The sequence below is a fragment of the Hemicordylus capensis genome, chromosome 3 (assembly GCF_027244095.1).
Source record: "Hemicordylus capensis ecotype Gifberg chromosome 3, rHemCap1.1.pri, whole genome shotgun sequence".
In the NCBI taxonomy this organism is placed as follows: Eukaryota; Metazoa; Chordata; class Lepidosauria; order Squamata; family Cordylidae; genus Hemicordylus; species Hemicordylus capensis.
The window spans coordinates 148,347,049-148,374,611 of record NC_069659.1 but is presented as its reverse complement, the minus strand read 5'-3'; the positions used below and the strand labels follow the sequence as shown (position 1 = coordinate 148,374,611).

Sequence of the window (27,563 nt, the reverse complement as noted above, 5' to 3'; positions counted from 1 at the left end):
CTTCATCCCCATGAAGCCAGTCAGGCACTGGTCCTCCAATTTACTAGGCTGAAGGGAAGGAGATATTTCTCCCTTCCCCCTTCCAGTGCCTGGCATGCTGAGGGTGAGGGAAAGAGCTCCCTCCCTCCCTCCCTCCCTCCCTCCTGCTTTCTGCCATTGGAAACACCACTCCGGATTCCAATGGAACACCAGCAGCTGCTGTGTAGCTGCAAGGATGGGATGGGGCTCGGGGTTCTCATATTTGCGGTGGCCATTAAAGATCCTTGAAACTTGTATTTCCATGCCCAGACATAGAAGTTTCAACAACATATAAGTGCAATATTTTCAATCAAACTAAAATAGTTTTAAAGTACTAAACATTTGAGATTCTCAAACACTACATATGCTTTAAATGAATTTATGTTGTATCCTAGATCATTAATGAAGGAGGGAAAACGTAAGGTTTTTAAACCTTATGTATATTCCAGCCAATAGAGGATAACCTTGTTACTTGAGGAGGTTCGGGTCTATGGGGAAAGGGGAGTTAGATTCCAGGGTGGAGGAGTAAACATTTTTAAGGCCCCAAACAGCCCCCAAATGGGCCAGAATGTACTCTGGCATGCTCCACAGGTCCCCTCTGTGCTCAGGAATGCCCCCAAAGGATGGAATGCCCCCCAAACCATTGAAAAATGTGGGGAGAAGTCAGTTTTTTCCAGAAACGAGTCACAAAATGGATCCTCCTGTCTCTTTCTGGGCTTCCTAGAGACAAAATGGCGGCTAGAAGTGATCTCCATGTTCACATTCAGCCGTCTAGGAACTGCAGATACATGGGTTTTAACCCATTAGTATCCATGGATACTGGAAATGGGTGTCAATAAGATACCCCGTGGATACCCGGAACCATGAATAGCAGTTCCGTGAATAACAAGGTTCTCCAGTATAGGTTTTACATAGACATTAGAGATGTTGACATTGTGACATTGCTCTAAGACTGAATTAGTCAACTTCAACTAGGCTCAATTTATAGTTTTGGTGCACACAAGACAGTGCATGGACTGGCTCACATCTAGGGTCTCACTAATCACCATGTTTGGGTTTGGGAAAGAATTCCATCCTTTCCTCCATCACAATTCTGAAAATACTCAGGGGCTACTTGCTTTCCTCTGTACCATGTGATTTGCTTGCTTTAGTAAACTCTGTTTGTGGATTGGAGAACTAATTGGGTAGGCTCTGAGGGATAGATGGAAAGTGCCCTGCCTTGTAGCAGGAGGCTGGCTTTGGTAATCTTTCCTTCCCTTTAAATTATACGATTCTACAGTAATTCAACAGATCAATTTGGGAGACTCTTTCCTACAGATGAGTGGCTTTCAAACTATGTTCTTGGTATCCCCAGAAAGCTTTCAAGGATTTCCTTGCGGAGAAGATCAGAAATGGAGGACAAGCATCCCAGGAAGACAGCTTGTCTGACCTTATTTACCTTCTGAGGAAAGCCATACTCACAAGAAAGTGAGTATGGAAATACTCACAGTGAGTATGAAAATGTTTCACAATCCAGGGCACATCCTGGATTTCCAGAGAACCAGATAGGCTCTACTGAACTGTATGGAATCCCATGTAAACAAAAAATTCACCCAATAAGGCACCCTGGAATTTTCTCTAATGCCAAGGGATTTAGAGCAGAAGTGATTTTGGACGTTTTCTAGTCCAGCTATCTAATCAGCACAGACATGTGCTACAGTAACATACAGCCCATAATGTACATGGGATCCTCAACACAAACTGATGCAATAAAGTGTTGAATAGGATTAGGACGTTCGAAAATTAGTGCTGCAGACCACTGTTGTGTGGATCGAGCAAAACACGAGAGGAGTGTCTGTCCATCTCCTCTCTTCTAGGGTCACAATCCCACCTGTCTGAGGGTAATATGAGTTTGATCTTTATATAGAGCTCCAAGTTACATCAGCAAAGTACATTTGAAGTTTTCATTTCATATTCTGACTGACTACCTTAACCTACCTGATGGCAAACGCCATTGTCCAAACTTCCTCTGAGGTTTACCAGCTTCAGTAGAGTCTTGCCGATATCCTCCCCTGTCAGAAAGTGTTGGACTAAGAAGCTGCTGTTGACTACTTGTCTGAATTGAACAAAAGAGAAACAAATCCATTAATACACTTCTAGGTGTTGTTTTTGAAAATAAAAACAAACAATATCAACTTATTCTCTGTTAGCTGTGATTCACAAGAAAGGTAATATTAATCACAACTAAAAAAGAAATGCTAGGATACTTTATTCTAGAACACCATGCATCTGAGGCTCTCAAACTCATCACAGTGGTTAGTTAAGTCAAGATTGGGCCTGGTGTTAGTCAAAGCAGATAACTTCAGATTAGAGGAGTAATGTACCACAACCACTAGCTTATGCCAAAATATTGAGAATGAGGACATGAAGAAACTCAGACCTCAGGCTGTATATTGTTATCCTGGTTATTAGCATTCATATCTTCACTTGGTTGTGTTGTCTCAATGCTTGGTGGGTTTAGGAACCGGCTAAGCTCTTGCTGCTGACTCTCTCGGAGACTGTGGATAATGCTGCATGACTGTTGCTGTTTCTATAAAAAGATAGTTAACATAATAACTTCAGTTTTTGAAAGTATTCTTCAAAAATTGAAAGATGCTCCTGGTTTCTTTAGTGCCTTTATTCTGAAACAGTTAGAATGGATTCTTCCAATATTAAATCTCCATATACCATTTAATTTTATTTCAATCTGCCTTATGAGACTATGCAAAGACACATTTAAAAGAAAATGGTTTGTTAAGAGAAACAAGCTTTTATAGAAGTCATCCAGGGGCTATTGAAGTAAATTGGTTCCAGTTGTTTTCAAAGTAGGCACTAGAAAAGAGTAACAAAATGAAAATGGAGACTCCCTTAGAAAACTATGAAGTGTTACTTTCATGTTGTACCATTACATAAAAACATCAGTGACATTGGGTTGGATCCCAACTTACGACTCTCTGAATGGCACTCCTTTCATTAATGAGAGGAGAGTTCCACTTATAGAAATGCAACATTGTTTTATCTGTTCTATTGTTATTTTTGTGAGCCCTCCCAAGCACCGGTGGGATACAAATATTTTAATTAAAAACAAACCAAAACAGAGTAAAAAGTTAAGATACAAACCAAAGGGGTGTATGTGCATAATGGATATACTGTATTGAAAATCTAAAATCTTATATATTAGCTAGAAAGATGAAGCTTTCTGTAGTTATATATCTACAGGTAACAATGAAATAAAATTTAAATCCACTGTGTAGCATCTACAGCCACTCATGGAAGGGGTTTTAGTGGTGCCTCTGCACTGCAATATTGGGCAATTTCTAGTGGAAGAAGAACCACCAGCAGTAGAAGAGTTTGTGCAAGAGGTAATACAACATGCTGCTCTACATCTTCTGCTAGTGTAAGAACTACTTTAGAACAGAGGTTACTCACTCTGCATAATAACCCTGTTCAACATATTTCCATTCAAAGAAGAGCATAATCATTAGCAGTAGACTAGATACACCTGACTGTCTCCCAGAGATTGTTTAGAGGAAGACAACTCTCACTCGCCTTCCAAACTTTTAAACGTTAGCCAACATTCTAACTCATGAAGCACCAGTGCAGTGAGAGGATCAGAATTAGGGGTGTGCACAAAACTGGAAAACCCAGTTTGGTTCCAGTAGAACTTAACTCAAACCAAACCAGGTCTGGTCACTCAAGAATAGGGCCTGGTCTGGGCCTGGCTTTGGGAGGGAGAGGTAACAACCCCCCCCACCTAAATATGGCAGACTTACCACCATTGCGGGTATTCGGGGGTGCTACCATAGCCGCAAGGAGCAGGGATGTCTCCTGAAATCTCCCCTCCTCCCGCTAGCCTTCCCCTGGTCTCAAACTGCCTATTCTGGGCCATCTTTGGGCTATTCCAGGCCTCTGTGCACTGGCAGTGGCCATTTTGGAGGCTGCAGCAGATGCGCATTGGCCATTTATGTGATCGGGTAGTATCTCTATATAACAGGAAATAAGATGGGGAAGGACTGTAGCTCAGTGTTGGAGCATCGGCTTCACATGCAGAAGTTTGCAGGTTTTATACCTGCCATTTTTTTCCAGGTGGAGTTGTGAAAGACTCTGGCTGAAGTTCTAGAGAGGTGCCTCTATTCAGTGTAAACAAGCTAGACCAATGGTCTGACTCAGTATAAGGTATTTGCATATGTTTGTAAGATATGTGCTACCTACATCCTACTTTTCCTGTGTTAAACTTACTGCTCTAATGCGTTTCAAGCATTTCTTCAACCACATGCGTATTGTCTGTTTGGCTACTTCTTCTTCAATGGTGTACTCCAGTTGTTCCCTAGCAAGCAATTCTTCCAGCTGAAGACTCTTTCTGATGTCAACGGATCTGTATGACAGCATGCTAGAAGAAATGTATAATAATAATAATGAGGCTATTTTAATGTGATTTTAAAAAGGAAAGTAACTGTGGGTGTACCATATACTTTCTTTGGAAAGCAAATATTTATGTTGCTCTTAAAAGATCATCTGATTAGCCTGGGATCAATTGGGGTGGGGGGAGATGCATTGAAAGCCAATGAAGAAATTACACAGTTGTCCCATTCCAGAGAAGTGTATGAAAATAGGTTTCTGCATACAAATAAGTTCAAATGAGGAAACCCTGTGGATATGCATCACTTAAACTGTGATCAAGGTTGTATGCTTTGATAGTGCCAATCAAGTTTGAGGTGAGGGCCAAGGAGGGAAGGGTCGGGTCCAGTTACCCCTCTGCCCACTGCTTCCCACCTAACCAGCGACAGCTCTGATCACTGTTGTCACCAACAGGTCTGTTATTACTTGGAAAGTTTGCCACCACTGATAGGCAAACTCCCTTCTAGGTGATCTGTCAGTTTAATGCAAACTGCTATGCAACAGATGCAGTTATTAGGCTTGTGCATCACAAAAAATGTCAGATTCTGCCCTGCTCCAGCCCAACAGTGGCACTGCTGGAAAGTGCCATGTTTCAACTGTCAGGTCATATTGGGTTGGGGGTTGGAAATCCAATTCAATACCGGACTAGTTGTTTTTTTTCTGAGGCTACAGACATGACTGCAGCCTCAGAAAAAACTCAAATTCTCAGAAGCACCTGTACCACTCAGAAGACCTAGAAGGCAAGTTAAAGGGGAAAAAACCCCTCCTTTTCAATCCCAAAGCACAGAAAGCAGCTCCTGTGTGCTGGAAGGAATAACACAGCCTGTCTCCTGCCTCCAACTAATTACAGGGAAAGTAGGAGGAGCAGGTAGTGATGAGGATCCAACAGATCTGTGATAGAGGCTGCCATAACAGCAGGGGGCCTCCCAACAGTTTCAGCTGTTGGGAGGCTCACTGTTGTTATGTCGGATGGAGTTCTGCCAATTCCAGACAGAGGGGAAGTTGGGTTCAACAGATCTGTTGAGCCCGACCCGACACACAGCCCTACCAGTTGTCATATGACGAATACAGTAGTGTCATATGAAGAATCTGGTAAGCCCTCTAGAGATATGTGTATCAGGAAAAGACAACTGATAACATGAATCCAACCATGACAGAAGTCCTGTATATAAACTCTAAAAACATGTATGCATTTGCAACACATTCTGTAGTTAAGGTACAATATTTTCAAGGAAATCATAACTAAGTTGGCATGCCACTCAATGTACCTCAGTACATCATGGAATGTTACATCTCCACCATTATGTAGCCTCTCCATTTCATAGCACATGTGTTTAAACAAAAGTTTGTCCTTGTCAAGATCCACTTCCAATCTTCCACGCAGCAATCGTAGCAAAAACTTGACTCGGAAAGTAGGAATCACTCCCTAGGAAAAAAGTAGGAAGTCAATCCCTGTAAATCATTGCAACTTGGGAAGAGCTTCAGACTTAAGTTCCCCCCAAAATGCAACTGAACAATGCAGAAGTATTCACTCACTACAATTATATTTATGTTTTAGAAGCTAGATTGTAGCTTAAGCATACATACTAAAAGGAGCTTATGAGAAGACTCTACTCCTCCCCTTAATATGAAATGGGAAGTGGCATTCAGTTCCCTTAGCTGATTTGGAAAATTGCATTTACTTTTTCTTTCTGCCAGTTAATTAAATGAACTACAATGGAATGAAACAGGTAGAATTACAATGAATTATCTTACCTCCCTTTTGTCGTCAACCATATTCCATATAATTTGAAAATGTCTAAGATCATTATAGCTTAAGAGTTGGTCTTCTTCCGTGGAATAAAACAATGAGAAATTTTCCACAATGATAGCTACAGGATAAAGAAATCATAAACACAAAATAAGAGTTTTCAAACATTTATTTATTTATTACATCTATATACCGCCTCATCCAAAGGATGCGTACTATATGTGTATTAATCAGGCGACAGTTAATGAAGGATCCATACAGGCAGAGGTGGCCCAGGGTATTAAGGCACCTGTGGGCAGGCACCAAATGCTGCCTTACTTCATGCTCCTGGTGGGAGCCAGCCCACTTTCAAAACCAATCCCTGTAAGCTTTGAAAACAGCACAAGCAATGGGGAAAAGAGAAGGTCGCCAGCAGCTTCCTCTTCCCTCCTGGCATTTCTTGCAAGCTTTGCAAGGTGTATGAGGAGAGATAACCCTTGCAAAGCCTCCATGACATTGGCAAAAAAGTAAAAATATTTAATAGGCCAATATTCATATGAATATATTCAATAAGTAGAATTTCCAATTCTGATTGAAGCTATTCCTGGAATATTTTCCCCATCCACCCCCCCTCATGTTAAGTGATTAAAATGTCCTAGACAGCTTTCAATAGTCACCTGGAGATTGGTACCAATTCCTGGAGATTCCAGGCCAGTCCTGAAAGGCTGCCAACCCTACAAATTTGATGTGAATGCGCACATACAATGCAATCTATATTCGCTGTTTGAAACTTGTTTGCTCTAGTCACTGCCAAGCTTAGAAAGATTTTAGTACCTGATGAACATAAACATCATAAATGTAAGCTATAGATTGAGACTGTTGATTTTTTTTCCAGTTCTGCATGTTGTAAATTAATTATTCATATGAGGTTTTCTATTGAAATGACAGATGGCTACACAATAACATGATTTAAACAGGTTGCTCATCTGTAAATTTTGATCCTTTAGTGGCTTGGCATCATTCACAACATTGGGCTCTGCACCTGTGCAAGGACTCGACAGCTCCACAAGGCACTTGAAGCCCTGCCCTTTGCATGCAGAGGTGCACCTAGGTAATTTTGGAGCCTGGACCTAAAGGCTTTCGGAGGCCCTCTCCTCCACCCACCCCCACAGTATTTTAAACACATTTTTAATCTGACCACATCACCTGGGACAGACTAAAAAGGATTTGGGGGCCCTCAGGAGAAGTCCAGGAATAAGAGCACCTCTGTTTGCGTGCAAAGTGCGCTCGGTCTTCTTGGGCAGCAAGTGCTTCTTCCCCTCAGGTCCTATATAGACAACATGCCAATGAAGCTTCTTCTAGAGATCAGCGAAGCAGGCAACTGAATCCAATAAGTGGGGAGGCTGGATGGGTGTTGTGAATTATGCCAAGCCACCAAAGGATCAAAAGTTACAGGTGAGCAATCTTTTATCTTTGTGGTAGGGTTAGGCATCATTCCCAACATTGGGTGAGTCGCTAGCTCCCAAACAAGAGGAGGCGGGAATTAAAGAATTTTCTTGAGTACAGAACTCCCCAAAACAGCCTCAGCTGCAGAGCAGATGTTTATGGCATAGTGCCTTATCAAAGGTTGATCCAACGACCATGCAGCAGCCTTCCATATGTCAGAGAAGTCAGCACCAGACAGGTGGGCAGCTGAGGTTGCCACTGATCTCATAGAATGAGCCCAGATGTTAGAGGGCAGAGGAACTCCCTGCTTTTTATAGCAGAAGAGGATAGACTGGATCAGCCATTCTGACAGTCTCTATCTGGAGACTAGTTTCCCCTCAGTTTACAGGCTGAAAGGTAGAGCAGCACACTGGATGACTTGATCCCCCTACTGCGAAACACAGAAACTTCCGATGCAGGGGCTTCTTGCATGTCATCTTTAAAGCTTTCCCATATGAAATTTGGACATGCAGGCCATATAATTTGTGACCTTAATGGAAAGAGATGATGATGAATAGATCTTATGACCCATCATGCCAGGTTTTGTACCCTCTTTATCTATGGGGGTAGAATGTCGCTTGCCAGATTTAGATGAACAGCACAGTCCACTACTAAAGAATTGGGTGGTGCATGTGTAATAGAAACTGGCATTCTTCTTGGACAAGGTAGGAGTTTTCTAGTCTACAGGAGGTGGAAGCCGTAGAAGAAGGGACATCCCAAGAAGCCTTAGCTGAGTTAACAAGGACCAGCAACATGGCTAAGGCTGCCAGTGTGGAGGTTGTAGATAATGCAATGAAATCATAGTCCAGATCACTTACAGTCTTTGCTGGAGATTTTGATTCAAGACCAAGGGTTTTCGCCATTTCGGACACATAAATCCTATAGTCTCCTCCATTGCCATGTCTGGTGGATTATTTGGCACACTGACATTTGGCGAGGTGCCCAATGGTATTTCTGTAACATTTGAGTCCATGTCAGAGTCAGATGAGGAGGTATATTCCTCATCAGGAACTGGCTTTTCAGGTAGGACAGGTTGTACCGGCAGTGCCACAGAGTCAATAGATCATTAAGATTGAATGGGCTTCTGAGATGGAAGAGCAGATTGAGGTGTAGGTACGGCAGGTTGAGCAGGAGGCTGTTTTAATGGGGTAGGAGCTGGATGCTTGAAGGGGTCTGAGGTTTGACCCTGAGGAGTAAGGGAAGCTTTGAGTTTTTTGATCTCCCACAAACAAAATTCCTCATAGTAATAAGGCAGTGGAGAGTAGCCCATCATGGAATTGTGAAAGTGATCCATCCTATATATAAAACCATGATCCAGAGGCCCCGGAGAGCTCCAAGAGTCAAGGTGGCACCTATGTGGAGATGGAGGTGGCATAGAAAAACTTAGTTGTTCCCTTCACAACTGTGGCACATCGGGTGGTATAGCAACAGGAGTCGCCCTGGCCGGGGGAGCTGATGGAGTCACACTAGCTGGAGAGGAGTGGTCCTAGAGGAGTTCGCATGGCCAGAGAGGCAGAAGGAATTTGTGGTATCCAAGGAGTCTCGATGTTGATCTCATCTTCTATGTCCAGTCCATGAAGACGGAAGCCTTTGAAGTCTGAACCCAACATCATCAACCGTGAGTCCAAGATGGCATTGAAGTCCAGAACAGTATACCTCACTGTTGACGCTGCCAAAGGCAGTCCAATGTCAAAGGCAGACAAAGCCAACAGCAAAGAAGGTTTGAAGAGATGATCCCTCGAAGTCGATGATGTCAATTGCGGTGATGGGCAGACAGTCGATACCAGCGATGTTGGAGGAGCAGTCGACATAGACGTTGAAGCAGATTAAAAAAGCTCACTCAATGTTGACAGAGGACAAGATGTGTCTATGACCAATTCCCGTGAAGACAATGAGGAATGGACCACTAGCACCATTGATGGAGTCAGTGTAGCAGATAAGGATGAAGACTGATGGTGAGACGGCAGCTGTGATGCTGAAGATGGGTGATGGTTGGCAGTCGATGACCCCATAGACTAAGACATGCTGGCCACTGTTGAGCGCACTGCTGGTGATGGGTGCTTTGACACCATCAATGTTGATTCTGATGGTGGCTTTGACACCGATGCCGAAGGAGGCTCAGAAAGCTTTGGATGCTTAGAGGAAGAGGAGGAGTTGGAATCCTTGTGTTTCCTCTTTTTGTGCCGGTGTTGGGATTCTTTTGGGATGACCTTGGGCGTTTTGAAGGAGGTCGAGGTAGGATGCCAGCTTGATGCTGTAGTTGATGCTGTAGTTATTGGTGCCAGCAGTTGGAGGGCTGGCTCGTAGAGGGCGGCCCTCAACCGGAATTCTTGGCTCTTTCTATCCTGCTTGGAGAAGGACGGACAGATCTTGCAGGTTCTTACATGATGGTCCTCTCCTAAGCACAGCAGATAGAGCTCACAGTGGTCGGAAGATGGTAAAGTGCTGTGGCATGTGCTGCAATGTTTACATGTTTTCCTCAAGTCCATGAGACTGAGGGAACAAGGAAACGGGGCGAGCGAAAGTGAGGTCAATGCAGTCCGGGTCAAAACCAAGAAAACATGACATTAGTCCAAAGTCAAACAAAAAGCAAAAGAGTTGGTCGAGGGTGGTCCGAGTTCAAAATCCAGAAAACCACCAAATTAACAAAGCCAGATGATAAGCAAATAGAACAGTCCAAAGAGAAGTCCAAGTCATGAAAAACCAACCCCCCCCCCACAAACCAACTCTAATTCTTTTTCCTAGGATGCAGAGCAAATCCAAAGGGAAGTGCACAGCACGTTGTCCATCCAGGAACTGAGGAAAAGAGCTTGCCGCCCAAGAAGAACGAGCACACTCTGCGTGCGAAGGGTGGGGCTTCAAGCGCCTCATGGAGCTGTTGAAACCTTCCACAGTGGCGACTGCGCAGGTGCAGAGCCCAATGTTGGGAATGATGCCAAGCCACCAGGATCTTGTTCTTCTTCTATTGTTTAACATTAGACGATTTAATTCATCCGTATTAATTAAACTCTAATTTGCTTCACTCTACAATTTGGAATTGTTCCACCAATTTCAGTGGAAGTTGAATGAGACTCAAGAAAAGCAAATTGAAAAGCATAATGGCTGTCTCCAAGCCTAATAGTATGTTCTTTTTATCTACAGATACAATGAAGAATTGCTTCCCCCCCACCTCCCCCACCCACAAACATCCATAATGAAACACATTGATTACTCTGTCCCTACAGTTAATGACTTTGGGTTTCTCTTGGGAAGGAAAAGCAGGGTTCAAATATTACTTGAAATATTTCTTCCTATACTGCCCCCAAATGAGCTTGCTTTTAAAAAATAAGAGTAAATGTCTGAAATCCTGAATATAGAAAATGACAACTTTAAAAAAAACAGTTAGGTAGTCCTGCAATCATTTCTCTTACAGTACAAATATTGAATAATTTGACATTTCCTAAGCACAGCATTAATATGAGTATTTAATGGAATGCCGTCTTCCAAGTGAGCACTCCCCCACCTGGCATACTAAGATCTTGCTCCAGTTACTGGCTGACATCTTGACTAACGAATTGTGTGTACTTGGAGCCCTGCGAGCATGTGGCGCTAGTCCTCACACTACTTTCCTCTTGCATGCACACTGTTGTGGAAACACCACGTTGAGTCTGGAAAGCTCTCTGTACTCTGGAGCTGCTTTCTTAGAAACACACATCACTGAAGGTCAACAGTGCTGTAAAAGACTCTAAACCCTCTTTCGCAGCAACATGCATGCTAGAGGATCCAGGGATTAGCACGGGAGTTGGAGCTGTGTTTCCATAGGGGCTCAAAGCACAGACATTTTGTTCGTCAGCTTGTCAGTCCCTGATGCCTTCTGAGCTCAGGTGGACAACCTGAAAGTACAGAGCCTTCTCCAGTGGCACCTTCGCTATGAAATTCCTTTCTTAGACGAGATGGCCAGGCCAGCTGTATGGAACTGGCTGGCAAAACTCCGGCTTGGTCTCTAAGGGTTGTTTTGGCTCATTTGTTTCCAATCCCCAGCTGACTATATTTTAGTGCTAAACTATTTTTAATTGTTGAATTTTATGCTGGGGTTTGCATGCATGTTATTCTTTTACCGTGATGTTTGTATTATTATATTGTTTTTATGAGTTTGTGCTGTGAGCAACTTTGAGTGCCCCAGGCGGACTGATGGGTGGATTATAAATATACTTACTTATACTTTATTACGGTCATAGACCAGAATATGATTATCAATATATAAATCAATGACTTCAGAACAACTAAATAAATATGTTTTTAGAAAATATATAATGCCTATTGCTAATGTCATATTCAGTGACTAGGACTTACCCACAAGCAAATTTAGCATTATGTATGCAATGATGACATAAAATGAACAGAAATACATAAGAGCACCAGCATAGTTTCCACAATCTGTCTTCCAGTATGTGCTGTTGTCTGGAGTACAAAAAGGAGGCTGAACCTTCAAAGGAAATTAATTAATTAATTGAAAGGCATATGACTGTTTTTTGATTATTTGGCAACTAATCCAACATATGCACTGATCTTCCAACATATGCACATAAATCTACTTAGAACTATATCACAGTAATGTCATTAAAGTGATGGCAAGAGTAGCTACAGTAACAACACTCTGATGAATATACTAGGATAGGAGACAGCGTGAGAGCCAAACTAGGTGTGAGAGAGGCAGATCCATATGCTTAAACATAGAATTCCTCCAGTCTTGTGGAAAGAGAGAGTTGTCAATTTCCAACAACAAAATAGTTGCCTCTTTATATGACAAGAGCAGGTCTGTTCTTAAACACAAAGATCTGCCACTGTGACATCTCATTTGGGCTGAGGGTGGCTTAGCATGATCAGAACACTGACTGGGGAGAGCACTGTCAGAAGACATAACCTTGCAGCAGCTCTTGTTTAGCTATAAGAGTCCATTAAGACTTGAAAACAGAGCCCTTTTCTGTTGTTCTTGGTTCCCAGCATCAGGTATTCAGACTTTTGACCAAACTACACATTACAATATAGTATATACATTTTAAAGCTAAACAGCTTGCTGGTCTTTTTTCCGGCCTAAAAAGCAACAAATTCTTCAGTCTTTCCTTGTAGACACTACTGTGGACAGTGGGGTAGAGTGAGAAGCTGTGCTCCAAGGACAAAAAAGCACAAGGCCTCTCAGTTTGCTTTTAATTGTCTTACAATTCAGCCAAAATGAAAAGAGCAAGCGGCTAGAGATCAAAGCAGCACAAGCCACATGAAACTGCACTAAACACATTCAAACTGCACAGTTGCTAAGCTTATACAAGGAATTATACCGTTACTCCAGTATGGGTTCTGAGAATGAATAAACCAAAAAAACCTGCTATTGGATGCAAAGAGCAACAAGTGTTTATCAGCTAGCAATGTATTCCATAAATATGAGATGGAAAGCTGTTATTTCTCTCTCTCTCCCAATTAAAAAAAGATGGGGATGTTGCTTTGGGTTGGCAAAATACATACATATTTGCTGATATTTTGGCAGGACTTATATGTTTATACATTTATTCCTTCCTATAATATGTTCAAAGTAACAACAACTGTGTGAAGGATGGCATTTCCTTTTATTCTACTTTTAAAAACACAGTACTGCTAAGACACCACACTAAGATGTTAAATGCCAAGTGGCCTCAATGATTCTGTCTATTTTAGAATTGTGTTCCATTTACCATGCAGTCATGCATGATCTTGTTCCAGTCTTCCCCAGTGACTATTCTGAAGAGTACAGTAATGGCCTTACCAGCTGATGAAAAGTTGGCATGCCTGTTTTTAAACAAACAAAAAATCTCGTTCAGTGTACCATAAGGTAATTTCAGCATAAACACACCTTTGGGGCATAATCTTTTCCCAGTCCCCACACTGGGGACAGCTCAGTGAGCCCTGGAGGGATCAGTATAATGCTCAGTGAGCCTTCTGCCCTCCCAGTCCCTCGCTGGCCAGCTAGTGCATAGACCATTCTTTGCCAGAAGAGGCCATGTTCCTCCTGTACAGCAGTCTATCTGCTCTCCTCCCCATGGCCCTGGCCTGCAAATTACTCCCAGTACACAAAATAAAATTTAAAAAAATAAAAAAAATAAATGCCATGGCGGACATCCATGGACTGAGAGCAGCATAATGCTAATGTTCTGTGCATTTTGGGTGTTAACTATTATTGCACAAGCTTGTATCAAGTTATCTGACACAGGATCCAATATCCTGAGAATCTCAAAAACTTCACAAATATTTTAGCCCCCAAACAATAACATCATCATGCCAATTAGTTTTTCAAGGAGTAACAAATGCGGTACCTGTTGATGTTCTCTCCATATTTCACAGTGCCAAATAAAACGACCCCAGCAAAAGCATAGCAAAGCAGCAGTAGGAACATCCCTACTATGATGAAAAAGCTCTTATACATGCTGACAACCACAGTCAGCAGCAACATCTTCAGGGTCACCTGGAAAGATATCCAAAAAGCAATGCAAAATAATGTTTCACAATGGAAATGGGGCATAATAAGAACAGCCCTGCTGGATCAGGCCCAAGGTCCATCTAGTCCAGCATCCTGTTTCACACAGCAGCCAACCAGATGCCTCTGGGAAGGCAAGAGCTGAGGGCATGCCCTCTCTCCTGCTGTTACTCCCCTGCAACTGGTACTCACAGGCATCTTGCCTCTGAAGATGGCCTGAGACCACTGACAGACCTATACTACATGAATTTATCTATAAGTGATAAATAGTGAAGCAACACCATAAAACTAGAAGTTAGCAGTCAAGGACCTGGCAGGATAGCCAACTTGATGGTTCTTAAATTGCTTGTTAATGGCTCTGTATCACTCTGGAGAAGGATGCCATGTGTATCCTTGATCAGATAGGAAGGGCTGGTGAGGTGTGAGGTGAGTCCTCCTCCTCGTCCTCCAGAGGTCTCTGTATGAAAAAGAGCAATTTGGATGCAGCTGCCATGTGAGATAGAAAGGCATTTTCTGATGGGAAGAGTCTGGAATGCAAAAGCCAGCAGAAGATTAGCAGCACATTTGAGAGTGCAGGGATATCTCTCAGGGAAGCTGATGTCCCCCGCTGCTATGCTGATAGAAACTGAATCCTCATCATGTATATTTGTGTAAATGAACCAACCACTTCAAAGACCCTGGACATCTCCAGTGACCTTTCCTCCAAGGGAAACCAAAATCCACATCATGTTGCACCCTGGAACTTCTCACTGCTCAGAGAACTGGGGCCTGAGTGCATGTAACATTATAGAGAGGCGTGAGAGACTTTAAAAGAGGAAGGCAGAGTGCTGGATACTGTGGGCCATGTAACACTATGTTCCCTGGCCCACAGTCTTCAGCACTCTACCTTCCTCTCCCCTCCATTCTTTAAACCTTGACTGTTCTGCCCCCCTTTCTCAAGCCTCTTTCTCTGACAGCTGCCTTCCCTTTTCTCCGGATTCTTGATCCCTTATCTACGGTTCAGCCTCCTGCCTTTTCAGCCTGGTCTACATATCTTTGACATATCTACAAATACCTGCTCATACTCTGGGAGTGCTACTTAGATTGGAAACCATATAAGTAGCACTCCTGGAGTGCGAGTGCACTACTTTGCACACTCTGCACTGGTGATTCCCTGGATATCCACAGCAGAGTGGGCAACTCAGAATATGTGGGGGGAAATTAATGCTATTTTCTAGGGTGCGTAATGTAATATAAAATGGTAATACTGAAAAGAATGATAAAACTGTACAGATAACCCTGTTAGCATTGCGTGACACAGTTATGCTACAATGATTACATAAACAATTCTTCCAGCCAGTGGATGGTAGGGATATGCCCAAACCGAAGTGCATCGAGGTTAATGCACTGGTTCGGCGCCACGGGATGGAGAGCGGTGAGCGGGGTCTTTAAAAAAGAGGAGAGCAGGTCCTTACGCCCCATGCAGCTTCCTGCTGTGTAGGCACTTGTCCCAAGAATCCGCTCATGGCACCAGCACACATGGGGGCTGCACAGACACAAATGCCATGTGCATGCTGGCACAGCATGTGGGTTCTTGGGACAAGCACTGCCGCAGTAGTAAGCTGCATGGGGTGGCTGCGAGCAGGTGAGGACCTGCTCTCCTCTTTTAAAAATATCCCACTCGCCACTCCCCTCTCCGCGGTGCCGAACCTAGTGGATGGTGCTGTTCCATGTCTTTAGCGTTTAAGCTAAGGTTGTGTATCTTGTCTTCCTCTATCTTGGTGAGGTTCCTGAACAGTTCAGATCTCTGCAGAATACCTGGATAACTTGCAAAATGTTAATAAAGTTTTATTTTCTAAGGAATTGTTACAATACCATGAGGTATACATTTATTTTGTTAGTTATTTCTGAGATTTATATACAGCCTTTTAACAAATAAAAAAAGCTCCCAAGGCAGTTCACAAGGAACAGTTTAGGTTTTGTTTTTAAAACTGAAAAAAAAACAATCTGAAACAATCTGAAACAGTTTAAAACAAATCCAGAGCAAGCAACAGTCAACACTGAATCACTTCCTTTTCCTCCTGCACCTTCCACCAACATACTTGTGTGTGTTTTCTGCTGTATTTTGGTAGCAAAGCGCAGTGCACAAACTTATTGGTGGAAGGTGTAGGTGGAAGAGAATGAAAAAATGATGTGATCCAGCTAGCGATGTGGTGGCAACTAGCAGAGGCTGTTAGAAGCTCTGCTAGAAGCTCTGTTCTTGCCTCTCTTGCCACCAACTCGACTGCTGACCCGCAGTTTAAAACCCTGATATGCTCAGAAGCTAAGACAGCTGGGAGATGGGAAAGGGTGGCCCCACCTGCATCAACACCAGGTGCTGGGCCAGTGTCAGGGGTTGGGACCAGTGTCAAGTGGCAGCACTTTTGTATAATACATAAACCAGTGTCAAAATGAAAAATCCTAAATTGTACTCACATGTTTCCCACAGATTGAGAAAAACCTAAAGACAATCACACATGCCCCCATCATATATGTGTAGGCATTCTAGAACCAAAACAAAAGAGAGGGGTGGTCTTTTTGCACAGTATTGCTTCTCAAATATCAGTTCATGAATTGCATTTGAGTTGCATGCACTATAATCAGCATATACAAACATGAAAGAGTTCAGCAACAACACCTAGATATAAAAGGAGTTGCCTTTTTATTATTCAGGCCACAGTCAAACGTGGAAACCACAAGATGGTAACAGGCAAATGTATTCAGGAAGCTTACTAGCAGGGCATGTAGACAATAGCTCTCTGCTTTTGTTGTCCCCAGCATTTGATACTGCCACTGAATGTGGAGGTTCCATTTAGTTATCATAGTGATTAGGCATTGACAGGCCTCTCCTCCATGAATTTGTTTAACTCTCTTTTAAAGCCATCTTAGCCAGTGGTCATCACACTGTATGGCAAAAAATTTCACAAGTTTGTGATGTATTATGTAAAGATGGATTTCTTCTGAAGTTTGAAAATGGAGTTTGATCCATGTGACAAGCTAATGTATGGAGTGACTCCCTATATGATCTGGGCATTTTCATCATGCCTGTGCAACATCTCTTCTTTGCAGCTTTGCTGCCATGTCACAGATCACCAAAGCAAGTAGGGAGCCATCTTGCACAAATGGCTTGCTACTCTGAAATGCCTTCATGTAATTGTATTTCAAGTCGGTAGCAGGCCACAGTGTACATATGTGAAGAAAAACTCAGACCTGAAAATGAAACAAAACCATTACACATGTTCATCTACAGTTTGCTTGGTTCAATAATTCATGGAGTTATGAACTCATAGAAACACTGTAGGATAATCTACAGTGGGTTCACCATCAGACTGGTCTAGCAGCTCGACCTCAAACTGAACACCCGGGGCTGGTTCAGGGTCCGGTTTGGGGGTTCTAATGTTAAATTAAAAACAACAATACTCACCGCAGGGTCTGGCGGTCTCCAGGGGTGTTGCTGCAGCTGCAGGGAGGGGTCTCTGCCATTTCCCCTCCCCCTGCAGGCCTCCCTCACTCTTCCATGGGCCATTTTGGCCCATTCCAGCCCTTTCTCTAGTGGTAGTGGCCATTTTGGAGGCCACCACCAGAGAAAGGGCTGAAATCCCCCCAAAAGGGGCTGAAGCAGCCCTTGGAAGAGGAGGGTCGGCCAATGGGGGAAGGGGAAATGACAGAGACCTCCTGTGGCCATGGCAGCACCCCGAGAGACTGCCGGAGCTGGTGGTGAGTGTTTAATTTTTTTAAAAAACCAATTCTTTAGAACCTCTGAACCAGTTCAAACTCAAGCTGAGCCAGGGGTCTGTTTGGGGGACACAAAACTGAACATGCCTGGTTCGGTTCGAGTCTGGTTTGGACTCAAACCAAATGGGGAAACTGGTTTTGCGCACATCCCTACGATCGCATGGAGGGTAGAAGCACAAAACTGGGGATATTTCCCTCAGTTCTCTGAACATGAGGAACCTATGGCCTAGCTCTCAGGGCCAAACTATGCAGTGTTAACATGTCAACGTCTAATTTGGGGCTTAAAGTTGCTCATAAGTATCAGCCACACAGGGCTACACTCTTGAGTGACATGAACTGGCCCTTGTTTTGTTTCTAGCAAGCAACTAGCAATGACTGTGGTGGTTATGTGTGTTTGTGACAGCCTAACTGACTGAACTACAGACCTGGTGATAATTACAAAGATTACGACCGACTGCTCTGTGCTACCAAGGACATACTAGAATCTAGCATGGAAGAGATCAGGCTTCAACAAGTTGTGGCTTTTCTCTCCTTTATCCTCCACAAGCTGCCCAGGGCTGCCTGATTCCTGGCTACTAATAGGAGCAGTATACACTGCCACTGATCTATTTTGAATGAAATCCAAGAAGTGTCCAATAGACACTTCTATTTAGACAAGTTGTGATTAAATTATCATTGACCAGTTCGAATGACATATCCAAGCTGGTCCCCCTCATATGCAATTAAAGCCATGCATGAGCACACCAGTACTGTGCCCTTTCCCGTGAGAGGGGCAGTTTGGATCTATGGTCCAAAGCTAATGTTTTTTATGAATGCGAGTGGATGCTGTGGTTCAAATTAGTGCTTTCAGGACCTATTAGGCTCCTGTAGTAGTTTTGCTGCAATGGCTGGTGGGTGGAGTTTAATTTCAGTCTTATTATATACTAATAAAAATTGTGTTTTAGAGGCTTATTTGATCATTGCCTGTTCCTCTGGCTATCCAATGCACCATGCATAATAGATGAAAGCATACTTTGGTGGAACTTACCGTTATAGCAAAGTGGAGTATCACCCATATAACACCTAAGGATGTCACTAAGAGATCATAGCGATTTCTTCTGCTTTGCCAAAATCCAGCAGGTGACATGGCAATAATTTTCATCGTTACCTACAGGAAATTAAGTTATATTTTGTAACTGTTTTGTAATAGTTTTAGCTTTTTAATTTTAATTGTTGAAATGTTTCAATCTTCTATTGGCTGTTTTAATTGTTCGTAAACCGCCCAGAGAGTTTGCATTTGGGGTGGTATAGAAATGTATTAAACAAACAAACAAACAAACAAACAAACAAACAAACAAACAGAATCATTATTTATTCAAATTCCTAAACAAACATATGACTTGAGAAAGGCAGTACAGGAGGCCTTGGTTTTTCATGGCGGGTCCGTTCTCAATTGTAAATAAAGAAACCTTAACTCTATGGGAATTCAGGGGTTAGGTTCCTCAGTATGCAAAAATAGCCAAAAATGAGGTGGGGGTGGGGTGGGGAGCACAGTACCTTGCTCTCCAGCCATGTTCCCCAAATCCCCAAACTGTCCCACTGCCAGAATTTTTTCCCATGGAAAAGAGCCACAAAATGCCTGCATTGCCTCCAGGCCACAAATGCCACCAGAAGTCATTTCTGGGCACACAGGAACCATGAGCTAATAGTCTATTTTCACCCATGTGAAAATGGAAACTGGGGCCCTGGGGCCCAACTTCAAACAGTGGAAACTGCAACATGAGAACCCGTAGAAAACAAGGGTCTCCTGTATTCCCACCTAAAACATTTCAAGATAAAACTGAATAGTTGAATTGAATCTTATCAATTGGCTTGATGTCAGAAAAGGAAGCTCAGCAGAAGCAGTGCTAAAATATTTGCTGTTTCAGTGCTCTCTATCAGTGCTCTCTACGAGCAGGATAGCTGCTCATGTGGGGGGAAAGCAAGTAAGTTCTTGCCTTCCTCCCAGCCCTTCCCCAGCCCCACAACTACAGTTGTGAGGACAACCTTACTGTATCTGATGCACTAGGTTAAATATTTCAGTTACTTGGCATTTATCTAAAGTGGCCAGTTATATCAATATTACATTATGATGATGATCCTTGATTACAGTCCAAGAAAAGTCTTTGTTTTTTAAGGCAAGTATTTTCCTCTTACCTGGACTGATTTTTAACATAAGACATAAAACAGCAGCATCTTGTGTATTTGTTATTTTTGCTACAACAGATTCATAGTTGTTTATTTTTCTATATAAACTGCTTTGAGAATGTTTATTGAAAAGCAGTATAGAAATATTTGTAGTAGCAGTTACCCATTTGGAATCTATAACAGCAAATCTGGATAATTGTAGGCACAGACCATCTGACACTAGCATTTCTACATCTGTGAAACAATGCAAAATAAACAATCTAGCCTTTTTTGGAGAAATCATGTCTTACCTCAAGAACAAAAATAAATGTGAAGACAACAGACATTGCAGCTAAAGGACCAGTCACTGGGGCTTGGTCGTCCCACTTAAATGCAAAAGAAGAAAGAGACTGATAAAGCCTGTTAGTCTATAAACAAATTCTAAATCCTGCTTCCCCCACTAACATTAATGTAAATCACTTTGGTTATTGTAGGTTCCATGGACATTTTGCTCTCCATCATCTTCCCATTACAACCGCCTTGGGGTTGTCTTTTAACGAAAGGTGGTATATAAATGCAACAATAAATAAATAAATAAAATTACTATCTTCAGAAAGATCTATCACATTTTTCATTTGTCTGTGTAATTCACAACTTCACAGGTTTTTCACAAACCTATAATACCTTAACAGACAACAGCACAGACTGGGCCAGAACAAGCACAGCGATGGTCCTCTTAAAAAATGGATGCTGAGTTATATCGTACATTTTAGCTCGAAATCCATCATTATCTGGAAAAATAAATAAAGAGCAAACTGTTTAATAAAGCATACAATTCTTGTTTGCTTCTATATTTCCTAAATCTTATCTAGATTTCAAACATATTCTGGTAAAATTCTGTGGTAATTTTATATTTTAAACTCTGGCTCAGTTCAGCTGTAATGCTGAACCATGAAAGCATAACAGTTTGGGCTGATTCTAACAGACCAATGTGAATTTTTTAAAGTTGGAACCCATTTTGACATTAACTTATACACAACCTCCAAGCAGCCTCACAATTATAATTTGAATTCGAATTCTAGATTTCTACAAGATAATGAATGCTCAAACCCCTGCTAACTTGGCAAAGAGGCACCTTTCAACATGGTGATTCTCTTTATTTAGCAGGGGGAGAGTAACTGGCACTATTCACCCCCAGTCACCCCGGTGACTGTTGCTGGTGTCTATCTTATGTTTCATTTTAGATTGTGAGCCCTTTGGGGACAGGGCTCCATCTTGTTTGTTTATTATTTCTCCGTGTAAACCGCCTTGAGCCATTTTTGGAAGGGTGGTGTATAGAAATCGAACAAACAAACAAACAAACAAACATGAACCAAATTGAAATGCTCTTGATACCTGGGCGAGGTGGGAGATGAAGAGGTTGTGCTATCTTCAGTCTGCTCTTTAGATCTTCCCATCGCCTCTGATCAACAGTTAACAAAGCTGTTCCCTATGTTAGCAAGCATAATAAAAAAGGTTATTTGTTTTTCAGATTTATAGCTATTCATAACAAAGGACTTGGGCAGGGGTGGAACCACCATTGGGCCAACGGGTTCAAAGAACCCGGGCCGGTGGCCAATCAGAAGCCGCGAGAGCGGCCCCGACACGCCCCCCCGTGCCTGACGTCACGCGCGGGGGCAGTAGTTTAGCTCCTGATCGGGGGCCGCACGGCCCATTCGGGAGCTAAACAAAGGCTGGCGCTGCATTCACAGTGCCAGCCAGGAGTGGCTCTTCCCTGCAAAGGCAGGGAAGAGTCACTCCTGGCTGGCGCTGAGAACGCAGCGCCAGCCTAACTAGCTCCTGAAGGGGTCGTGCGGCCCCTTCAGCAGCTAAGCCTGGTGCTGCGTTCGCAATGCAGCCCAGAAGGGGCTCTTCCCTACATGGAAGAGCCGCTCCTGGGCTGTGCTGCAAACGCAGCACCAGGCTTCATCTAACTGCCGTAGGGGCCGCGTGGCCCCTTCAGCAGATAAACTGCTGCAGCGATCCTGAACGGAGCCTCAAGGCTCCATTTGGGAGCCAGACCATGCCCCCGCGTCTGACATCAGATGCAGGGGCATGGCTATCCCCTGTGTCTGACGTCAGATGCAGGGGGCGGGGCTATCGGGGCGCCCGCTGTGGCCGCACATGGGCCGCCGGCGGGCTAGCTACGCCCCTGGACTTGGCAATAGTATACTGGTTTTTCTATCCAATGCCTGGCTAAAAGTCAATGTCTGGACTTCGCCCCTGGACTTGGCAATAGTATACTGGTTTTTCTATCCAATGCCGGCTAAAAGTCAATGTCTGACATCCTGACTAATGAAGCACCGGTCCAATGGGAAAACCTTCTGAAGAGTTCCAGACTAATGCTTGTTTGTGTGCAGTACCAGTGTAGCATAGAGGCCATGTGTATGCTGCCATCATGCAAGAGCAGCTGGGGGTGGTGTGCCGTGGGCGCACAATGGTAGCTGAGCAGGGGGCACCACCAAAACAGGAAGCATCAGCAAGCTGCGGAGGAGAGGGTATGGACCTGCTCTCCTCCCTTTTAAAGGTGCTGGGTCTTTGCTGCAAATTGCTGTTAGAATTGTGATTTGTGCACAACCCTAGCAAAAAGTGCTTCCTGAGAAAGTGAAAGTCATTGAAATTTGCCCCCACCGCTGAGCAAGTTGAATTTTTCAGAAGCACTGGTTCTTCTCCTGTTGTACAAATAATTTGTTGATCAGGATGTAAGCCCGTATTAATAAAGATGTCTTACATCACTTCCAGAAGATACATAAGTTCTGGACTCGGTGACACCCCAGGGGCAGAGAATCCCATAGTCAAAGAGCATTTGTTAAGAATGCCTCACTGTATACCCTGAGACATTTCATTTGATGCACAGATGTTGTACTTAAGAGAATACTCCCAGCCAGTCTTACAGATTATGGTGAAACAGGGCAGGGGAGATCGTTTCTCTGATATATTGGGCCTAAGCCATACAAGTATTTATTGTTTAGCAGCAGCAGCATTCAGAAGTGAGTTTATAAGCCAACAGGCAGTTGGTACAGACACTGGAACACCAGTATAATATAAAACTATTGTAAAATGCTTTGATTGTGGCAGAAACACTGAATGCAATATTAGTATTTAAATAAGAGGGTTTAAAAAAATACTACTCCCCTTAAACTATATGCTTCTTTGGTAACAAGATCAAAATTACAAGTCAACCACACAAGAGGACTTCCAAATGCATTTGGTGTGAGCTACTGGGATTTTAATCAGCAGGCACACTTCCTAGCAGCAGCTTCTCAGATGAGGCAAGAAACCCCTGTGGGGAGGAGGATGGTCCGTCAGACAGAACATCACGTACTAGGGAGTAGTGTTTTAAAGTAATCAGTTTTGCTCTGGGCTTTGCTCTAATTTTTTTTCCAGAAAGGCACTAGCTTGCAGGCTCTATTAACTCATCAGGGAACATGTCATTTACACAAAAATAATGCAGTGCTATTTATTTCTTATATATTTAATACAGTTTTAAAATATTAGTGATGAGACCAGAATTCTGCCTATAAGGAAATTGTCACATGGAATACGAGAGGATGGAAGACTGCAAACTTTATTTGGTTTAATATGCAGATAAATTAACCAACTTTTAAATTGTTTAATGCGGTTCAGTTTTAATTGGTGATATTTTTAAATGTATGCTTGTTTAGTTTTAAGGCTCTAACACTGCAGAAAATGGCATTTCCTTCTATGAGTACAGACAGAACATTGCCTGACCCCTTCACATGCTAAAAAAATCTGGACCACCTAGTGGATTAGTATGTTTCTTCTCTTCCTCCTTCTCCCTCAAATTATCATTCCTTCCCCATTTTTGGAACTAACCATGGATAGCAGTGCATCTGCACCAAGATTAGCTCAAACTAGAATGGGAAAACTTGCTTCTTATTACAGCTGTACAATGTATCTTAGAACTAGTCATGGCTAGAAAAAAAATACAAATGGAGATTTAATGCTAACCTTGGATAGTTTCAAAAAATAAAATATGAGAAATATGTACATGAAACGGGGTGGGTAGAAGGGTGGGAAGGAATGCTTAAATTTCCCGGACATTCCAGATCTCTTAACCATGGTTGGGGCATAAGGCCTGCTTGGGACATCAGTCAATGAGTGGTGGCTGTTGTATACTGAGTTGCAAGGTATCTCATATACCTTGCACCATATTTTCTGAAACTACATGACCAGATTTAGAAGATGCAACACAATACAAAAACGATCTCATCAAAAAAATATAAATCCTGCATTGAAAACCTTATTTTCACTGAAATTAGCAATGACAACAATCTCATGCAAAATATAAATCCTGCATGGTTACCTTATTTTCATTGAAATTAGCAATGACAACTCCAACAAAAAGAGTCAATCCAATCATACAGCCCAGGAATACAAAAACATGAATATAGATGCCATGGATCTGCATAAATGACAATAAGACAAATATTATTCTCCTACAGACATTAAAGGAGAAACTGAAATGCTGAGAATTTTTGCTGCTTATGCTTACAGGCCCCACACGATGAATGATCACATCTCTGACTTCTACCCATCCTTTTAATGAAAGGACCTCAAATAATGCCAGCATTGCATTTCCAACGTTGTCAAAGTTAAAGTTCCGAGGATTGGCCCTGCGACACAGCAGAGAAATAAGTAGAAAAATAAATGTCATCTATGTCCTTACTTGTGGCTCTTCTGCCTCTGAAAGCATTAGCAAATCTCTCAGTAACACTGGGAGCTGCTTAGGACCAAGCAAACATTATTTCTCAATCATGCAGGAAATGATATATAGTCTATGGCTATTTTTCAATATCTGATTATGCTTTACTTCTCTTTAGTCGGACTAACTAAATAGAAGGTAGAAGACAGTCAGATGTTCTTGAAGATATAATCATGTGGCCCTCCAGTCTCATATTTGCATTTCATAGCATGCTGCTTAGTACATCAATATGTTATCCATCAGGCAATTTTGCTTAGTTAGAGGCCCAAGAATAAAATTGGATGACCTCTATTTAAATATTCACTTGCTTCTGAATGCAACTGGCTGGTTCTTAACATATTATGAAATGCAGTCAACATCAGTGCGCAGATTTTCAGAATACTTCTGTGCCAAGAAATCCCAACCCAACAGGCTATAATTTATGTGCCTTCTCTATATGTTAAATACATTCCCCATACTGGCAAAATGGTCCCTATTGATTATACTGCTGTTGATTAAGTTTTTTAAAAAAAAGTTAATTCTGCCTTGCGTGGAACATTATAAGTTCGTGCTTAAATTGCTCATAGGACTTTAGCTTTTGAGTTTTATCTAAAGTAAGAGAAAGTTAAAGAAATTCTGTAGACACCACAACTCGAATCACAGTGCATTGTTTTATTAGTGTAACATGACACATTTTCTTTCCCACACATATCTTCTAACATTAAAATTATTTGGCTGGTTAGCTGAAATGGCAAGAATACAACCTACTTTTCAAAATACATGGAATACAAGTAAAGATAGTTTTCACATGAAAGTATTGATTTTGGGGTTTTTTAAAGGATAAAAATGGCAAGCATGTTTTGGGGAGGGAACAGCAAAATGGCTGCTTAAGCTGCCATTTGAAAGTAATGCTAATTTTTGATACAGAGACATGGCTGCCCATGCTGCATGTTGAGAACTGCCATTACTTGTCAAGCCTGCTCATATATAACTTAGTCGTCCCCCGCCCCAACCCCCATGGAAGTGGTGGGATGTTTACAAAGGCAAACACACAGTTGAAATCTGCAAGGGTGAATTGAGCTCTTGAGGAGAGCTCAGTGGCAGCACATGTGCTCTGCATGCAGAGGGTCCCAGGTTCAGTCCCTAGTGATTCCAGTCAGGAAGATCTCAGCTAGGAAGGGCTAGGAAATATCTCTGCTTGAGACTTTGGAGGGCCACTGCAAGTCAGAGTATATAGTACTGGGCTAGACCAATCAATGTCTTGACTCACTGTAAAGTATTTTCATAACATGCAGTTTGGCCCTTAAAAACACAGTATTTAACGGCATGTGATTTAACACCCTCCCTTTGCTCTCTAATTTGACAGATTCTTGGGCCCAGGGAATGGGGATATCAATGTTGTAGCCTTGTTGAAGATGTGGATTAGATCAGTGCATGGGGGCCCCATGGGAGCTGCTATGGGCTTTCTAAAATGAGTGTTGATATAAAAAAATAAATTATTCACTCTCTCTTGCAAAATAAATAAATTATTCACTCTCTCCTGCAAGATCAAGAGGCACAGATTCCTAACTTCTCTCAGAGCATCTAAGGGCTACTTAAACAAGTTCATCAGCCCTAACAATGGGCTTACAGCTAGGGATGTGCATAAAACCGGTTCTCCCGGTTCGGTTTGGATCCGAACCGGGTCCGAACCGGACCAGGGTGGTTCGGTTTTGGTTTTGCCGAACCACCCCCCGGTTCGGTTCGGATCCGAACCGAACCGGTTCGGATCTCAAAAAATAGCTGGTTTGAAAGGGGACCTTGTGTTCTACCTGCCACCCAAATTTCAAGTCGATTGGACCTTCCTCTGATTTTTGGTGATTTTTTAAAGTTTTAGTGACTTTGGGGCAGTTCGGGGGCATAGCATGGGATCTGGGCAAAAGGAGTGGGGTGGGGTGGTAGTGCCTAATGGGTGCAGGCTACCACCCCAATTTCAGGGGGATTGGGCAAAGGGCTGATTTTTGGTAAATTTCTGAAAATTTCATGTCTTTGGGGCAGATTGGGGCAGAAAGTGGGGGCTGGGGCAGAATAGTGGGGTGTGGTGGTAGTGCCTAATGGGTGGAGGCTACCACCCCAATTTCAGGGGGTTTGGACAAAGGGGTGATTTTTTGAGAATTTTTGAAGTTTTAGTGACTTTGGGGCAGTTTGGGGGCAGAAAGTGGATCTGCCCCAAAATAGTGGGGTGGGGTGGTAGTGCCTAATGGGTGGAGGCTACCACCCCAATTTCAGGGGGATTGGGCAGAGGGCTGATTTTTTGAGAATTTTTGAAGTTTGGGTGTCTTTGGGGCAGATTGGGGGCAGAAAGTGGATCTGCCCCAAAGGAGTGGGGTGGGCTGGTAGATAGTGCCTAATGGGTGGAGGCTACCACCCATCCCCAATTTAAGAGTGATTGGGCAGAGGGGTGAATTATGGTGAATAGAAAAGGTGTGAATTCTCATTCTATCATAGCAAATGAGATATTTTTCAATTAAACAACTCTCATGACCCCACTTTCACTTTTTCACACTTTCCTTTACTATGGATAATATGAGGAAGTAATCAATTTAGCACACTTCACCTTATGAAGACAAACCTCATACAAATAAATTCACCATAATTCACCCCTCTGCCCAATCACTCTTAAATTGGGGATGGGTGGTAGCCTCCACCCATTAGGCACTATCTACCAGCCCACCCCACTCCTTTGGGGCAGATCCACTTTCTGCCCCCAATCTGCCCCAAAGACACCCAAACTTCAAAAATTCTCAAAA

The 27,563-nt window shown here is 42.7% G+C and overlaps 1 protein-coding gene across 10 annotated transcripts in view; it reads right to left on the bottom strand.

Moving 5' to 3' along the window:
* Positions 1-27,563, bottom strand: part of NALCN (sodium leak channel, non-selective) — a 378,362-nt gene that overhangs the window by 3,661 nt on the left and 347,138 nt on the right. For all 10 annotated transcript variants that reach the window (XM_053305984.1, XM_053305985.1, XM_053305986.1 and 7 more), the window contains 15 exons: positions 24,586-24,706; positions 24,397-24,495; positions 21,426-21,519; positions 20,715-20,821; positions 20,342-20,416; positions 18,913-19,032; positions 16,587-16,655; positions 13,972-14,120; positions 13,354-13,447; positions 11,981-12,113; positions 6,190-6,305; positions 5,703-5,860; positions 4,276-4,426; positions 2,438-2,587; positions 1,996-2,113 (listed from right to left, as the gene is read on the bottom strand). In XM_053305984.1, the coding sequence (XP_053161959.1) occupies positions 1,996-2,113; positions 2,438-2,587; positions 4,276-4,426; positions 5,703-5,860; positions 6,190-6,305; positions 11,981-12,113; positions 13,354-13,447; positions 13,972-14,120; positions 16,587-16,655; positions 18,913-19,032; positions 20,342-20,416; positions 20,715-20,821; positions 21,426-21,519; positions 24,397-24,495; positions 24,586-24,706 (1,754 nt within the window). The remainder of the gene's footprint in view (positions 1-1,995; positions 2,114-2,437; positions 2,588-4,275; positions 4,427-5,702; positions 5,861-6,189; positions 6,306-11,980; positions 12,114-13,353; positions 13,448-13,971; positions 14,121-16,586; positions 16,656-18,912; positions 19,033-20,341; positions 20,417-20,714; positions 20,822-21,425; positions 21,520-24,396; positions 24,496-24,585; positions 24,707-27,563) is intronic.